Source organism: Phoca vitulina, unplaced genomic scaffold (genome assembly GCF_004348235.1).
Source record: "Phoca vitulina isolate PV1807 unplaced genomic scaffold, GSC_HSeal_1.0 scaffold2, whole genome shotgun sequence".
Lineage (NCBI taxonomy): Eukaryota > Metazoa > Chordata > Mammalia > Carnivora > Phocidae > Phoca > Phoca vitulina.
In genome coordinates, this window is record NW_022589705.1 from 24,869,603 (window position 1) to 24,888,073 (window position 18,471).

The window sequence follows — 18,471 nt, forward strand, 5'->3', positions numbered from 1 at the left end:
AAAATAAATGCATAACCCCTCTATGAGGTAGACAGGAACTTTGTGATGTCATTGTCAGATTTACTATGTCTTCATGACCTCAGTTTACCATAGGATGAGGGAAGGAGATTTAGAGGTGACAGGGTGGAGATTTGGAAAACTACTGTAGAGTTAAAGGAAAAATAGAACATGTCATGATATATGAAAAAATCCTATGGGATTTCTAGAACCATGAGTATTAAACTTTATTAAAATGCAACTGCAATTAAATACTCTGGTTATATTTCAGTATTTAACATATGAAGATGAGTTAGTGAGCCTTCAGTAGTTCTAGATTGAATCTCATATCAGCTGAATTTCAGCAAAATTGAAAGGATGTCAGGATTGTGCTCTTCATTATTCCAAACTCTTTAAATGGAAGCCTGTTGCTACAGTGTGCAGAAGGGGTAGGATAAATTTGTTTTAATAAATGAAAGCAAATAGTAGGAATCTTTTGCCTTTCCTACAGTTAACTCTAGTAAGGAACTTTTATATAATGGAAATGTGAAGTATTAATTTTTGAAAGTTGTAAGCATATCTGAAATTAATGGTTGGTATTAATAAGGGGTAACATTTTTCTGTAATTTTATGTGTTAGGTTTTCTATTTACTGTGATTTGGGGATGCAAATTAGTGCCATCTTGATAATTGAATTTGTGGTTGTAATTATGTAGAAAAGATCAATAGGATAACAAATCACAATAGGCTATCTTGTGGTCTACTATGGCTCCTATTCTTTGGTTCCTTTCTGGCTTTTTGCCCTGAGGAGCTGTGCTGCTGGTCTGTGCATTGGCGAGGACTTGTTTTGCCTGGAAGCCTAAATGATCTGCCCCTGGCTTCTTTTCCTTGGGTCCCATACTGTAGCCTGCTTGTCTTTCTTGGGGATTCTTCCCTCAACAGTAAGGGTCCCCTTATCCCTTTTATACTACTGTTTCCAAGAGAAGTCCCCTTATCCCTTTTATACTACTGTTTCCAAGAGAAGTAAATTCTAAAGTGAGTTCCTGAAAATGAGAGGTTAATAAAACTTTTGGCCCTTTCAGCACTTATAATCAAATTTTTGTCTTAGAAGTTCCAGCCTCATATTGAGTTGCTTAACTATGGCCTTAGAATCCCTTTTCCATTTTATCCTTTGCTTATATCAAAGTATCCTGCTGGGTTGAGATGGAGGAACTGGGGACAGAGGGATAGAGAGTCATCTATGTACTGAGGTGAGAAAAAAAGCCTTGGGCAACCCATGAGGAGAATAGTGTTTGCTAAAATAGTCTCGATGGGATTGTATGCCTTGGTATTTTAATTTCTGTGTGTATAAATTACTATATATAACTAAGATTAGCTGAGAGTATGCTGAATCTGAAAATAATTTGCAATGCTTTAGCCATTTACCTATGACATAAAATTTAAGATCTTCTCAAAGCTCATGAAAGCATGTCATAGTTTCTAGCTTTTATATATCTAAGTACTTCAATCAAGAAGCTCTTTTCATGATAGTTTTTAGAAAATACAGTCCCTTAAAAAGCCTATTAACACCTTATTTTGTAAACTCGTATCATTAAGAATGTTTAGTTTTATATAGGTATTCAAATATGGCTATTATGTTTTTCATTAGTGAATGATAATGCCATGTTTGAATATTATTTATGTATATTTTATTTTTCAGCTGCATTTGTATATGTATCTGCTTAGGAGATGGATATAATTTATGATGACTTTATGGACATATGTGTCATTCACTTAATCTTAGAGATAGGCGGGATCTTAAGGGTTTTTTAAATTCTGGTTGCCCGCTTAAAACAGAAAGTTATCTTCAACTTCTGACATTTGGCTCTTCTAATAGCTGCTTTATTATAGCCATTGGTGGGGATGTCTACTCTTTTTAGGCATCCCATTCTATTTCTGAATATTTCCAGCTATGTGAAAATTGTGTCTTGAATCTCTCCCACTCTACTAGCTCAACCATTTATCATAATTTTGTTCCTCTAGAAAAAGTCCCTTTTCTATAAAAATACTCTTTAGCTGTTTGGAGATAGGTATCATGGGTCTCCTTACATCTTACTTAGGCTAAGCAACCCCAGTTTTTGTTGAATTATTAATCCTGTTACAGCATTTCCCTATCCTCATCACCCAGTGGACGTGTTTTAATACCTTTGTTTTCAAATGTTTTTGACTAAAGAATACATTTTACATCCCAACTAAATATACCCATAGATATATGTACAGGTAGTACATAGTTTTAATACATATGTGTAACTGAAACAACGATTTCATAAGACAGTATATATTTACACTGATATTTTCTGTTCTTTTTCATTTTTAAAAATGCTAGCGTTACTTGTCATATTGATTTTATTACTCCCTGATGGATTTTAGCCTGTAGTTTGGAAAACGCTGTTCTCGTTTGTTCATGTTGCAGAACTGAAATATTTTCCAAAAGCCAGGTGTTAGGATAATTGTTGCTAAAGTAGGTTTTACCTTTATCACCTCAAAGAAACTATTGTGATGGTGCCTATTAATTAAAAATAGGGTTATCACGTTCTTGGTAATGAATGCAATAAAACTAAAATATATTCAACTTTCATTTTTATCCATAGGTGGCGACAGACAAGGTTGCAGAAAAGCTGAGTTCTACTCTCTCATGGGTGAAGAACACAGTATCACATACAGTCAGTCAGATGGCCAGTCAGGTGGCAAGTCCATCTGCCTCATTACATACTACATCCTCATCTACCACACTATCCACGCCAGCCCTTTCACCATCTTCCCCTTCACAGTTGAGTCCAGACGACTTAGAACTCCTGGCTAAACTGGAGGAACAAAATAGGTGAGTGAGGTTGCTTGGCTTTTCTTTCTCTGTAGTTATATGAGCTCAACCATTCATTTATGTATATGTGCCATAATCAAAATTTACTCATATTAAGAATATTTATTTTCTAGTCTTTGGCTCCTTGTTTATGAAAATTACTTAACAAAAGTATTCAAGTCTTTTTTGGAGGAGTTGGTCTTAAAGTTGTACTAAAATTTTCTTCTGGCTCAGAAAGCTTTAGAGCTTTGTTTTCTTAATATAGCAAATTCCCTAAATTTTTCCTGAATTTTAGAATTTTTTTAAGGCAAATAGAACTACCATTTCTTTTTCTTTTTTTTTTTTAAGATTTTATTTATTTATTTGAGAGAGAGAGAATGAGAGACAGAGAGCATGAGAGGGAGGAGGGTCAGAGGGAGAAGCAGACTCCCCGCTGAGCAGGGAGCCCGATGTGGGACTCGATCCCAGAACTCCAGGATCATGACCTGAGCCGAAGGCAGCTGCTTAACCAACTGAGCCACCCAGGTGCCATCTTTTTTTTTTTTTTTTTAAAGATTTTATTTATTTGAGAGAGAGCACAAGCTGGGGTGGGGTGGGGGGAGAGGGAAGGACAGTGGGAGAGGGAGAAGCAGACCGCCTGCTGAGCAAGGAGCCTGATAAGACATGGAGCTTGATCCTAGGACCCTGCGATCATGACCTGGGCTGAAGGGAGATGCTTAACCAACTGAGCCACCCAGGTGCCCCTAAAACTACCATTTTTGATTTAAACTCTCAAACTAGTCCCCTTTGGTTAATTTGTAAAGTAATTTAATTTAGGATAGATACCTGATTTATGGTTTAGAGTGGGAAATCTCTTCAGTTCATTCATAGAAGGCGAAGTATCCTTCTCTCTTAATGGAAATGAAATAGAATAGTTGTTTGTTGAGAATATATACTCTAGACCCTGTGTGCCCTTCACTATATTATTATCAGAAGCTCTTTCGGCCATCAGCTACAAAAGAATTATTGGAAGAGTCCCCTTTTGTGTTCAGTCAAGATATATACTACCACTGGCTTTAAGGGTAATAACAGAGACAACTTCTTTTTTTTTTTTTTTAAGATTTTTATTTATTTATTTGACAGAGAGAGCACAAGCAGGGGGAGCAGCAGGCAGAGGGAGAGGGAGAAGCAGGCTTCCTGCACAGCAGGGAGCCCGATGCGGGGCTTGATCCCAGGACCCTGGGATCATGACCTGAGCCGAAGGCAGACGCTTACCAACTGAGCTACCTAGGCTTCCCACAGAGACAACTTCTAATAGCTTTTTTCACATATAATTGACATAATAAAGTACACATACTTAAGGTGTACAGCTTGATAGGTTTTGACATATGTATATATCTGTGAAATAATCACCAAAGTCAAGAAAATGAACATATCTGTTATCCCCTTTCCCATCTCCAGGCAGCCATTGATCTAGATTAGTTTGCATTTTCTAGAATTTTATAGAAATGGAATAATATGTATTTTTTTTAAACGGAGTATTTTACTCAGAATAATTATTTTGAGATTCATCCATGTTGTAGTGTGTATGAATAGTTCATTTTTAATTGCTTCGTAATATTCTATTGTATGGTTATATTGTAGTTTATTCACTTTTTGTTATGAAATGCTATGAACATTATTTATGTATACAAACCTTTGTATACATAGATGTATACTTCATTTCTTCTGGGTAGATACCTAGGATTGGAATGGCTGGTTTATGTGATAGGTGCACATTTAACTGTCAAACTGTCAAAGAGCCTATACTTTATCACATTCCCACCATCAGTATATGAAATTTTTAGTTCGTCTGCATCCTTGCTGATACTTGATATGGTTAGTCTTTAATCTTAGCCATTCTAACAGGTATTGGTATCTTGTATTTTTAATTTGCATTTTCTAATGGTGTTGAGCATCTTTTCATGTGTTTATTTGCCATTGACGTGTCTTCTCTGTTTGAAATTTTTGCCCATTAAAAATTACGTTGTTTGCTTTCTTATCATTGTATTTGAAGAGTTCTTTGTATATTTGGGATATAGTTCTTTATCAGATATATGCTTTTAAAATATTTTTTACCCAGTCTGCAGCTTAATATTCTCTTAATAGTATCTTTTGAAGAATGCAAGTTTTAAATTTTGATGAAGTCCAATTTGAAATTGTTCTTTTATGGATTGTAATTTTGATGACTCAAGGTCACACAGCTTGACTCATATGTTCTTACAAAAGTTTTATAGTTTTAAGTTTTATGTTTAGGTCTGATCCATTTTGAGTTAGTTTTGTATATGGAGCAAAGTATAGATCAAAATTCATTTTTTGAATATGCATGTTTAATTGTTCCTGTACCATTTGTTGAAAAGGCTATCCTTTCTTCACTTAAGTACTTTTGAGCTTTGGTCAAAAATTAGTGGTTATTGTATGTATAGTCCTATTTCTAGACTTATTCTGTTCCATTGATCTGTTTTCTCACTTAATGCCAATACAGTACTGTCTTGATTACTGTGACTTTATGTCTTGAAATCAGGTAGTGTTAATCCTCCAACTTAGTTCTCCCATTTTGGCTACTTTGGAACCTAGCATTCCCATGTGAATTTTATATCAAGTTCTTAATTTCCACAAAAATACTTCTTAAGATTTTGATTGGAACTATATTGCCTTATGTATCCTGCTGCCTTGCTAAACTTGTTGTTCTGGTAGGTTATGTTGTTGTTTTTAGATTCCATGAGATTTTGTATGTGGATGAGCATGTCATCTGTGAATAAAGCACTTTTACTTCTTCCTTTCCAATCTGGGTGCCTTTATTTCTTTTTCTTACCTTACTGCAACTGGCCAGCACCTTGAGTACAAATTTGAATATAAGTAGTGAACATACATTCTTGTTTTCCTGATCTTAGGGATAAAGCATTAAATATGTTAACTGTAGGTTTTTGTAGATGGCTTTTATCAGATTGAGGAAGTTCCTTTTTCTTCCTTGTTTTCTTCGAGTTTAAAGGAAATAGGTGTTGGATTTTGTCAAATGCTTTTCCTGAATTTATTGAAATGATCATGTGGTATTCCTCTTATAGTTTAATATGGTGAATTACATTGATTTTTGAATGTTAAACCAACTTTGCATTCTGGGGATAAACTCACTGGGTCATGATATATTGTCTTTATAAGATATTGTTGGATTCGATCTAAAATTGTATTTAGAATTTTTGTATCTATGGTCATAGTGGATTTGATCTGTAGTTGTCTTGGGATTTTTGACATTTTTATGTAATGTCTCTGTCTTCGTATTGTCTTTTCTAATATAAATGTTTGGTGCTGTACATTTATTTTCAAGCCCTGCTTTAGCAATAGCTGTTTAAATTTATTGAGACTTGTTTCACGGTCCTGAATATGGTCTTATTTTGGTAAACATTTTATGTGAATTTGAGAAGAAGGTATATTCAGCTGTTGTTTGGTGGAGTATTCTGTTAATGTTGATCAATTAAATTTGATTGATAATGTTTAAGTCTACTATATCTTTGCTGTTTTCTATTTACTTGTGATACCAGATACTGACAGAGGAGTACTGAAACCTCCAACTGTAATTGTGGATTTGTCTGTTTCTCTTTAAATTCTTTTAGTCTTTGTTTCGTGTAATTTGAAGTTGTATTATTAAGTATATAAACATTTGGATTGTTATGCCCTCTGAAATGTCTTCATCCCTGGTAATATTGTTTGCTTAGAAATTGACTTTATAGAATTAATACCTGTTCTTTTGAAGCTGTTTCAAAAAATATAAATGGAAGGAAAACTTTCAGACTCTTTCTTTGAGGCCAGTATTACCTTGATCCCAAAACCAGACAAAGACCCCACCAAAAAGGAGAATTATAGACCAATATCACTGATGAACATGGGTGTAATAATTCTCACCAAGATACTAGTCAATAGGATCCTACAGTACATTAAAAGGATTATTCACCATAAGCAAGTGGGATTTATTCCTGGGCTGCAAGGGTGGTTCAACATCTGCAATCAATCAGTGTGATACAATACATCAGTAAAAGAAAGGACAAAAGGACAAGAACCATATGATCCTCTCAATAGATGCAGAAAAATCAATTGACAAAGTACAGGATTCTTTCTTGATTAAAACTTTTCACAGTGTAGGGATAGAGGGAACATACCCCAGTAATCATAAAAGCCATATACAAAAAGCCCACAGTGAATATCATTCTCAATGGGGAAGAACTAAGAGCTTTTCCTCTAAGGTCAGGAACACCGCAGGGATGTCTGTTGTCACCACTGTTGTTCAACATAGTACACAGAAGTCCTAGCCTCAGCAATCAGACAACAACAAAAAGAAATAAAAGGCATCCAAATCAAGGAAGAAGTCAAACTCTCACTCTTGACAGATGACATGATACACTGTGTGGAAAACCCCAAAAGACTCCAACCCCAAATTGCTAGACTTATACAGGAATTCAGCAATGTGGCAGGATATAAAATCAATGCACAGAAATCAGTTGCATTTCTATACACTAACAATGAGACAAAAGAAAGAGAAATTAAGGAGTCGATTCCATTTACAATTGCACCAAAAACCATGAGATACCTAGGAATAAACCTAACCAAAGAGGCAAAGGACCTATACTCAGAAGACTATGCTTTTAAAATATTTGAGGAAAGATACAAAGAAAGAAAGAAAGAAATTGAGGAAGATACAAAGAACAAATATTGTTAAAATGTCTATGCTACCCAGAGCAATCTATATATTCAATGCAATCCCTATCAAAATACCATCAACTTTTTTCCACAGAGCTGGAACAAATAATCCTAAAACTAATATGGAACCAGAAAAGACTCCTGATAGGCAAAGGATTATTAAAAACAAAACAAAACAAAATTGGTGGCATCACAATCCCAGACTTCAAGCTCTATTACAAAGCTGTAATCATCAAGACAGTATGGTACTGGCACAAAAACAGACACATTGATCAGTGGAACAGAACAGAGAGCCCAGAAATGAACCCTCAACTCTATGGTCAACTAATCTTTGACAAAGCAGGGAACAGTGTCCAATGGAAAAAAGACAGTCTCTTCAACAAATGGTACTGGGAAAATTGGACAGCCACATGCAGAAGAATGAAACTGGATCATTTCCTTACACCATACACAAAAATAGACTCAAAATAGATGAAAGGCCTAAATGTGAGACAGGAATCCATCAAAATCCTAGAGGAGAACACAGGCAGCAACCTCTGTGACCTTGGCCACAGCAACTTCTTGCTAGACCCTTCTCCAAAGACAAGGGAAACAAAGGCAAAAATTGGGACTATTGGGACTTCATCAAGATAAAAAGCTTTTGCACAGCAAAAGAAACAGTTGACAAAACCAAAAGACAGCCGACAGAATGGAGAAGATTTTTGCAAATGTCTTATCAGATAAAGGGTTAGTATCTAAAATCTATAAAGAACTTATCAAATTCAACACCCAAAGAACAAATAATCCAATCAAGAAATAGAAGACATGAACAGACATTTCTCCAAAGAAGACATTCAAATGACCAAGAGATACATGAAAAAATGCTCAACATCACTCAGCATCAGGGAAATCCAAATCAAAACCACAATGAGATACCACCTCACGCCAGTCAGAATGGCTAAAATTAACAAGTCAGGAAATGACAGATGTTGGTGAGGATGCGGAGAAAGGGGAACTGTCCTATACTGTTGGTGGGAATGCAAGCTGGTGTAGCCACTCCGGAAAACAGTATGGAGGTTCCTCAAAAAGTTGAAAATAGAGCTACCTTATGACCCAGCAATTGCTCTACTAGATATCTACCCCAAAGATACAAATGTAGTGATCCGAAGGGACACCTGCACCCCAATGTTGATAGCAGCAATGTCCACAATAGCCAAACTATGGAAAGAGTCCTGATGTCCATCGACAGATGAATGGATAAAGAAGATGTGGTATATATACAATGGAATACTAGTCAGGCATCAAAAAAAAAAAAAAAAAAAAAGAAATTTGCCATTTGCAACAACATGGATGGAACTAGAGGGTATTATGCTAAGTGAAATAAGTCAATCAGAGAAAGACAATTATCATATGATCTCACTGATATGTGGAATTTAAGAAACAAAACAGGATCATGGGGAAGAGAGGAAAAAATAAAACAAGATGAAATTGGAGATTGGGAAATAAACCATAAGAGACTCTTCTTTTTTGGGGGGGTTTCTTTTTTTAAATTTAAATTCAATTAATTAACATATAGTATATTATTAGTTTCAGAGGTAGGGTTCAGTGATTTATCAGTCTTATATAATACCCAGTGCTCATTGCATCCAGTGCCCTCCTTAATGCCCATCACCCAGTTACCCATCCCCCGCCCCCTTCCCTCCAGCAACCGTCAGTTTGTTTCCTGTGATTAAGAGTCTCTTATGGGGTGTCTCCCTTTCTGATTTCGTCTTGTTCTATTCTTCCCGTGTTTGTTTCTTTTACTAATGAGAATCATGCTGTATGTATTGTTCTTTGATGTGCTTGTTGGAGATATTCTCAGCCTAGCACACTCCTTTTATCCATTATATATTCCACAGAATTAGTGTCACTATTTGGATTGCTTCATTCTGCTGTTATAATTATGCCCACTTTTGTGCACAAACTTGAACAGGGGCTGGAATTTGAGGGGAAGAGTTTGAATCCTTGTCAGTCTTTGGTGAAGATGTATTGACTTGGCCTTGAGCAGCTGGCAGGCCATGCATGCTGACTGAGGCAGGAGGATGGCTGGACTGTGGATTTGGGACCCACAGGCCGATGGCATTGTGTGTGACAGGGACATGGCTGGTTTTGCTTTTAACTTTTGTTTTTCTGGGAAACGCTCTCTCCTATTCTGAATGAAAGCCTTGCTGGATAGAGTATTCTTGGCTGTAGATTTTTTTCCTTTTAGCACTTTGAATATATCATGCCACTTTCTTCTGGCCTGCCAAGTTTCTGCTGAAAAACTCACTGATAGCCTTATGGGGTTTCCCTTGTACATAACTGCTTTCCTCTCTCTTGCTGCTTTTAAAATTCTCACTTGATCACTACTTTTGGCCATCTTATTTACTTTGTGTCTTGGTGCAGACCTCTTTGGGTTGGTTTTGTTGGGGGCTCTCTGTGCCTCCTGGATCTGGATTTCTCTTTCCTTCCCCAGATTCAGAAAGTTTTCAGCTATTATTTCTTCAAATAAATCTTCTTTTTTTTTTTTTTTTTAAGATTTTATTTATTCATTTGAGACACAGGTAGAGAAAGCACTAGCAGGAGGAATGGGAGAGGGAGAAGCAGGCTCCCCGCTGAGCTGAGAGCCTGATGTGGGGCTCAATCCCAGGACCCTGGGATCATGACCTGAGCTTAAGGCAGATGCTTAACTATCTGAGCCACCCAGACACCCCTTCAGATAAATCTTCTGCCCCCTTTTCTTGCTCTTCTCCTTCTGGGATCCCTATCATGCGACTGTTATGCTTGACAGTGTTGCTCAGTTCCTTTGGTCTATTCTCATTTTGAGTATTTTTTCCCCCCTCTCGTCTGCTCAGCTTGATTACTTTCCATTACTCTGTCCTCCAGGTTGCTGATCCATTCTTCTACTTCCTCTTGTTTGCTCTTTATTCCAGGTGGTCCTTTTTTAAAGATTTTTTTTTTTTTTATTTGACAGAGAGAGACAACGAGAGCAGGAACACAAGCAGGGGGAGTGGGAGAGGGAGAAGCAGGCTTCCCGCTGAGCAGGGAGCCCAATGTGGGACTCGATCCCAGGACCCTGGGATCATGACCTGAGCCGAAGGCAGATGCTTAACGACTGAGCCACCCAGGCGCCCCCAGGTGGTCCTTTTTAATTTTCATTTAGTGAGTTCAGTATCTCTAATTGGTTCTTTTTTAGGTTCTCTATCTCTTGGTGGAGGGTGTCATGGAGGTCCTGCACTCCTTTCTCAATTCTAGCAAGTATCTTTATGACATAACTTTATTTTATTTATTTATTTTTGAGATCTTATCCCTTTATTTGGCAAATGAGACAGTTGAGGCATGGGAGGAGCAAATAACTTCCCAACATCATTGTACAAATTCTAGGAATAGTGTCAGAACTAGAACCAAGTGTCCTGACTGTTATAGCACATCATGATTGTGAAATCAGAGACAGACCCAGACTTTCCTATGGGCTTATGCTAATGAGCTCTTTTCCACCGGGATCTCCGAGCGAGGAGATGTACACCTGGAGTTGCGGCAGCTGCTGTGGGTTAGAGGAGGCAAAGAGGGATGGAGACACCAGGACCTGGAGGCATTTGAGCGCCCAAAAAGCTGTGTTTGAAACTAGTGCCACCTCTTGGATGCTCTGGTGAAGCAAACCCGTATAATTCCTTTTTATTTAAAGCCAGTCGGTACAGGGTTTTCTGTCACTTGCAACCGAGAATCTTGAGTATGCCAAGCTCCTCTGCTTTATGGGAGAGCCAATGGAATTCAGGACATAGAGTTTTATTTTGGAAAGAGAAAAAAAAAAGGTTCTAGGTAACTCACCAGGACTATGTTTGCAAAGTGATAACTAAATGTAGAAAAACATATGAGGACATGCTCATGTTTCATTTTCCTCTAGAAATTTTAGTTCCTAAGTTATGGATACAATTGTTTTTTTCTCTGCTGACTTCTCCACTGCATTCTTGATGAGCATAACTTTAAATTTGCTATCAGACATATTACTTATCTCCATTTTGTGTAGGTGTCTTGCTATGATTTTATTTCGCTCTTTCATTTGGGACATATTCCTCTATCTCCTCATTTTGTCTGTTGCTGTGTCTGTTTCTATGTGTTAGGAAAGTCAGCTACATCTCCTGCACTTGAAAGTAGTGGCTTTGTGAAGAAGAGGTCCTGTAGTGCCCTGTAGTACCATGTCTCCTTTTCACCAGAAAATGGTGCTTCAGGGGTATCTCCTATGTGTGTTGCTATAGGGGTGTCCTACCATTGCAGTGGAGCTCTGTTTGCCTTCAGTTCAGTCTGCGATGGCTTTCTGCCTGTTGTGGGCAGTCTGGTGCCTCTGTTGTTAGTGGGCTCATCCGGGGCTGCTTTGGGCTTGGAGTTGAGTAAGACCAGGTGTTTGCCAGAGATGAAGTAACATCAAACTGCAGGACACTTTCCCTGTGTTGTGCCCTGAGAAGCTTTTGGTGGGTGGGGCCTGCAGTCAGACCAGCTGCCTGTTCCCAACCCACTGTTGCCATCACAGTCAGACTGGTGTGTGGTTATATTCTCCTCTCCTTGGAGCAGGACTCACTTTGGAGTGGTGTTGACCCTTGTCTGGGCTGTTTATACACTGCCAGGCACGTGGCAGTGCTTTGATGGGATCTTGCCAAGAGCAGTTGGAGGGAGTGGATCTGCTTCACTGTGGCGTCTTGTCTACATCTGGCTATGGAGAGTCTGTTCTGCCAGTCTTCGGGTTGCTTTCTGGGTTATTTATGCTGATGTGGGTGTTTTCTAGGTAGCCACATGGCAAGAGGTGAGCCAGGGTCCTCCTACTCTGCCATCTTCCCAGCAGCCTGTGCTCAAGTATAAGAGACTCTTAATCATAGGAAACAAATTGAGGGTTGCTGGAGGGCAGAGGGGTGGGAGGATGGGGTAACTGGGGGATGGATGTCAAGGAGGGCACGTGATGTAATGAGCACTGGTTATTATATAGGACTAATGAGTCACTGACCTCTACCTCTGAAACTAGTAATACATTATATGTTAAGTAATTGAATTTAAATAAAAAAAAAAATTCCTTACAGGAAATCCTAAAAAAAAAGAGAGAGAAGAAATTGTCTTTATCTCAGTGCACCCGGGTGACACAGTCAGTTGGAGGTCCAACTCTTGGTTTTGGCTCAGGTCGTGATTTGGGGTAGTGAGATTGAGCCCCGTGTTGGGCTCAGCAGGAAGTCTGCTTGAGCCTGTCTCTGTCTCTCTCCCTCCCCACTACCTCACCCATGCTCTCATTTGCACACACTCTCTCTCTCTCTAAAAGAAAGATAAATAAATCTTACGAAAGGAAATCTACTTTATCTCATATAGTCATTGTAGCTTTCTTTTGAATAGTGTTAAAATTTTATATATTTTTCCGTCCTTTTTTCTTTATCCTTAAAGTTTGTCCATTAGGCAGCATATAGTTGGGTGTTGCTTTTTAAAATATAAACCAACGATCTTTGCCTTTTAATTGGAATGTTTAGACCATTTACTTTCAAAAAAATTACACCAACAAATCTTTATTTGTTCCTCACATTTCATGTTCATCTCAAGCTGCAGGTTGAGTACATCTTTGTTCCACACTTCTTCATTCCAGGACCAACGACCTGCCCCTATCCAGGAACAACCAGACTTGCAGCAAATGGAAAAGAGATAGAGTGGAAATACCTTAAAGTATCGGTTAGGGAGTGATCCACATAACTTCTACTTAGATTTTATTGGGCAAAGCAAATCACGTACCCAGACCTCATGGAGTGAAGTGGGAATTACAATCTTCTTGCAGGGATGGACCCAAGAAGATATGTACTTTATTATTAATATTTCATCTGTTTTTTTTTTCCTGTATTTTCATTGTATTGTTACTGTATTTTTAACTTATTCTATAAGTTTAAAATTCACCATTTTAAAGTGTACAAATATAGTGGGTTTTGGTATATTTACAAAGTTGTGCATCCATTACTACTATCCTATTTCAGAACACTTTAATCACCCCCCCAGAAGAAAGTATCCATTAGTCTCCCCTTTTTACCTTCCAGCCACTGGTAATTGCTAATCTACTTTCTATCTCTATGGGTTTGCCTATTCTGGACATTTCATTATGGAATCATACAATAGGTGGTCTTTTGTGACTGGCTCCTTTCATTTAACATAGTGTTTTCTGGGTTTTAAGGAAAATAGATCATTTATATTTAATGTGATTATTGATAGGCTTATATTTACATCAGTCATTTTGTTTTATATTGTTTCCTTTTTATTTTTCTGCCTACTTTTGACTTAATGGAATTTTTTTTTTTTTTAAAGATTTTATTTATTTATTTGACAGAGACACAGTGAGAGAGGGAACACAAGCAGGGGGAGTGGGAGAGGGAGAAGCAGGCTTCCCGCTGAGCAGGGAGCCCGATGTGGGGCTTGATCCCAGGAGCCTGGGATCATGACCTGAGCTGAAGGCAGGCGCTTAACGACTGAGCCACCCAGGCGCCCCATAATGGAATATTTTTTAATGAGTCTATTTTCTTTGTTGATTTATTAGCTATAACTGTTTTTTTTTTTTTTTTTTTTACTGGTTTCTTTAAGGTTTGTAGTAGATATCTTTAATTTATCACCGTCTGCCTTAAAGGGATCTCATAGTATTTCACACGTTGTGTAAGTACTTAGAATAGTACATTTCCATTTCTCCTCTCCAGTCCTTCATGGTAGGTTTGTCAAGCGTTTTACTTTTATATATGTTGTAAACCCCATGCTATATTATGATATTTGCTTCAAGCCAATTATCTTTTTTTTTATAAAGATTTTATTTATTTAATTGTCAGAGAGAGAGAGAGAGAGGCAGGCAGAGGGAGAAGCAGGCTCCCAGCGAGCAAGGAGCCCTATGTGGGACTCGATCCCAGGACCCTGGGACCATGACCTGAGCTGAAGTCAGACACTTAACCGACTGAGCCACTCAGGCGTCCCAAGCCAATTATCTTTTAAAGAGATTGAAATAATAAGAAAAAATCTCATGTATTTACATATATAGTTTCCATCTCTGGAGCTCTTTGGTTCTTTCTTTAGCTCTAGATTTCCAACTGATACAATTTTCCTTCTGCCTGAAGGACTTTCTTTAAAAGTTCATGTAGTGTGGGGCTGCTCTTATATGTTTGAGTCTTTGTTTTTTTTCTTTTTCTTTTTTTTTATAAGATTTTATTATTTATTTATTTGACATACAGAGAGAGAGAGAGAGAGAGTGTGCGTGCATAAGCCGGGGAAGCGGAAGGCAGAGGGAGAGGGAGAAGCAGGCTTCCCGCTGAGCAAGGAGCCTGATGCCAGGCTTGATCCCAGGACCCCGGGATCACAACCCAAGCTGAAGGTGGACACTCAACTGTGACTGAGCCACCCAGGCACCCCTCTTTTGATTTTTAAAGATACTTTTTCTGTGTATAGGTTGGCAGTTCTTCCCCCCCCCCCTCCCCGCAGTACTTTAATGATGTTTCATTGACTTCTGTCTTGCATTGTTTTCATTGGGAAATCTGATCCTTTCCTTATCTTTGTTCCTGTGTATATAATGTATCTTTTTTTTCCTGTCTCTTTTTAATAGTTTTTTTTTTCTTTATCTCTGGTTTATGCAGTTTAATTCTGAGAGATGCCTTATTGTACTTTTCTTTTTTAAATTAATATATTTAGAGAGCGTGTGAGTGAGGGGAGGGGCAGAGGGAGAGGGAGACAAGCAGACTCCCTGCTGAGCAGGGAGCCGAAAGTGGGGCTCAGTCCCAGGACCCTGAGATCATGACCAGAGCCGAAACCAAAAATTGGATGCTCAACCGACTGAGCCACCCAGACGCCCCTGTACTTTTCTTCTTGTTTCTTATATTGGGGTTTTGTTGAACTTCTTGTAGATTTACAGTTTTCTTCAAATTTGGAAACTTTTTGACCATTTTTATCTCAAAATTTTTTTGTTGCTTTCCTCCTCTTCAGAGATTCTAATTACACAAATATTAAACCCTCTTGAAGTTATTCCACAGCTCAGTGAGACTTTGTTCATTTTTTGGAAAATTTCTACTGCTATGTATTCAAATTCACTAATACTTCTTTCTGCCATGTCTAATTGGCCATTAATCCCATCCAGTGTGTTTTTCATCTCACATTGTGGTTCATCTCTAGAAGTTGGAGCCAAGTGTTGTTTGTATGTCTTAAGTACTTAAGTTTTAAACATACAGAAATATAGTCACAGTAAATTTTAATAGCCTAATAAACACTTATAGATAGTGCTAAAGGGTATAAAGTATTTGTAAGTTTTGACTTGGTTCTTACATGGAAAAGTAGTTTGCACAAAAGATAACTTTTGGTGCTGAGTTTTAAGTGACCAGAGTTGAATTTATTTTTATGGTTGTGATCAATAATTATTGTACAGCTAAAATATACAAACCACTATATTAAAAATTATTGTGAGTAAGGTATGGATATAGATGAACTTTTTCCCAAGTAATTCACAGTTTATTTGGGAATACCAGATGTGCCCTGTGTATATGTTAATATCTAAGGAATAATTACTAGAGTTTAAAGATGCTCAGAAAAGAGGTTTTGACAAGTAAGAATTTGAAGAAATAAAAGGAGCAGAAGGTTGTCACCCTTGTTCTTGTGTGGATTACTCAAAATCTGTACTCATTTCGAGTTCACATTTTGAGACTTTCATTTTCTCTTTCTCTGTCTCTTTGTTTTTTTTTGTCATTAAAACTCAAAATCCATGGGAAGGATTTATGTGTAGAGAATGTTTGAATGACATCTTGTTTTTGCCTTAGAACAATCCTGGTGGAAAAACACATTTCTGACTCTAACAAAAAATAAAATGGCAAACACTAGGTCTAACTTTTCCTCCCCCTGTTCTGCCCTACTATCCTGCCAACATATTAAGTCCAAGGAAAAATTATAAGAATAATAACTTAAATTTTCTCTGACCACTTCTGTGTTTTATAATGTAGATATGTAAGTTACATAACTAAAGTAAAAATTATGAGACACAATTACTACTTGTAATGAGGGATATAAGGAAAATGCTTTTATTTAGGATATTTTGTTCTCTTCTCTAAATATAGATGAGTCTCTGGTTATGTTACTTAACTCTCTTTAATTCAGTAAAGTATTAAAATGGCAATATTTTAGAAAATGATAATTTAAGAAACATGAAAATATCAAATATCAAAAAACTGTTTTTCCTCCCCATAGTTTTACTGCAATTATAACTTTTAAAGTATCAGTGCGTGTGGCAACCCCAGAAAGATGTGAAGAAATGGTTCAATACAATATCAAAGATCTGTTTGATGAAAGTTAATAATTGATAGCCTTAAAGTTGAAATGGGACAGCTATTTTTTTCCTATGTGTTAAATGTGTTTTTCATTTTAAAAATACAAAGGCTTTGGCAGAGATGAATTTAGGAAGGTAAGGTTCAAGTGTGATAGCAGTGCATTTTAATTAAGGAAGGGAATGTTGCTAATTTAAATTTTTAATGGGCCATTATTTGTGTGGTCTAAAAGTTTAGCATTGAACAGTGTTTATTTCCTTTTACATTCTTTGCTTTTTAACAGATTTTTGGGCGGTGAGATATGAGAATAAGGAAAATGGATAAGGGTTCTTTTAAAATAAAATAAATGTATTTTATGTATTTTTAAATATAGTAAGCAGGATTCCTTGAAACCTTAATTTATATATCTTTATCTTACCAACATCTGGATCTATACTGTCCAGTATGGTAGCCACAAGCCAGATGTGGCAGTTGAGCACCTGAAATGTGGCTGGTCTGAATTGTTATGTGCTATAAGAGTAAAATGTATACCAGATTTTGAAGAGTTGATTTGAAAAAAAGAATATCTCATTAATTAAATTTTTATTACATGCTAAGATGGTATTTTGACTATATTTGGTAAAATTATTAAAATTAATTATACTTTTTTTTTTTACTTTATATGTGGCTAGTAGAACATTTAAACTGATATAAGGGGCTTGCATTATATTTCTGTTGGACAGGGCTGATCTAGATGATCCAACTTTCGTCTTACGTTTATAATTTTACTACTAAAGCATTACCTTGTTTTCCTGAGGATACTCTCTATAACACAGCCAAGAATATTAAGGAATTAAAAAGCTTAGGAGCAAAACCAATCTTTTCAAGTCTCTCTGTAAAGAATTCATGTATTTTCAATCATAGGAGAGGCCTTTAAGATCTTCACACAAACTCTTTATTCTTTTTCTTTTCATTGAGGATTATTTTGCATTTTTTATTAGTTGATTTCCTAAGGAATTTGATGATGTAATTAAGAGAATTTATTGAACTACTTTTTCTGTTGCAACTAGCTTAGCTTCACATTGTGTTTTTAAATTAAGAAATCTTAGAAGTTAAGTTTGTTATGTTTGTCTGTCTGGAATGTCTATATAAAAGTAATCCCCAAAGCATCAGTTTCTGGCCAGGATATTTGGGAGGGAGGTGCAAGTCTCCTGTGTTTGCCTTCTCTGAGACCTCATCTTAAAGAAACAGAAGCAAAATAGAAACCCCTATGCTTTCAGAACTGGAGAGATTGCTGTCATGTAGGCACCCCACTGTGAGTTGTCTCTGAATTGTTTCCTGTGCTAATTCCTTGGGTTTTCTCTTAATTCTCCCCTTTTTTGTTTCTCTTGCTCTGAGACTTGAATTTGTGCTTGATGATGTTGATGTGAAAGGGGTGACTACTCTGTGAGTCAGGCAAGTATTTTGCTGCTACTGGTTTGCTGTTCTTCTAGCTTGCTAGTTGCTGTTTTTCTCCCAGTACATTCATATCCTGTTTCTTTGATGTAACATTACAAGAGATATTTGAATCCCTGTTTGGAAAGTTGATTCCCCTGCGGTAAGTGCCAGTGTTTTTCTTATATAGCAGTTCTTTTTTACCTTTGCTTTTCTAGGTCTTTTGTTAGCTCTTTGTAAA

At 37.0% G+C, this 18,471-nt stretch overlaps 1 protein-coding gene across 8 annotated transcripts in view; it reads left to right on the forward strand.

Moving 5' to 3' along the window:
- EVI5 (ecotropic viral integration site 5) overlaps nucleotides 1-18,471 on the forward strand; it is a 197,694-nt gene that overhangs the window by 32,143 nt on the left and 147,080 nt on the right. For all 8 annotated transcript variants that reach the window (XM_032423640.1, XM_032423630.1, XM_032423649.1 and 5 more), the window contains exon 2: nucleotides 2,606-2,835. In XM_032423640.1, the coding sequence (XP_032279531.1) occupies nucleotides 2,687-2,835 (149 nt within the window). In that variant the 5' untranslated portion in view covers nucleotides 2,606-2,686. The remainder of the gene's footprint in view (nucleotides 1-2,605; nucleotides 2,836-18,471) is intronic.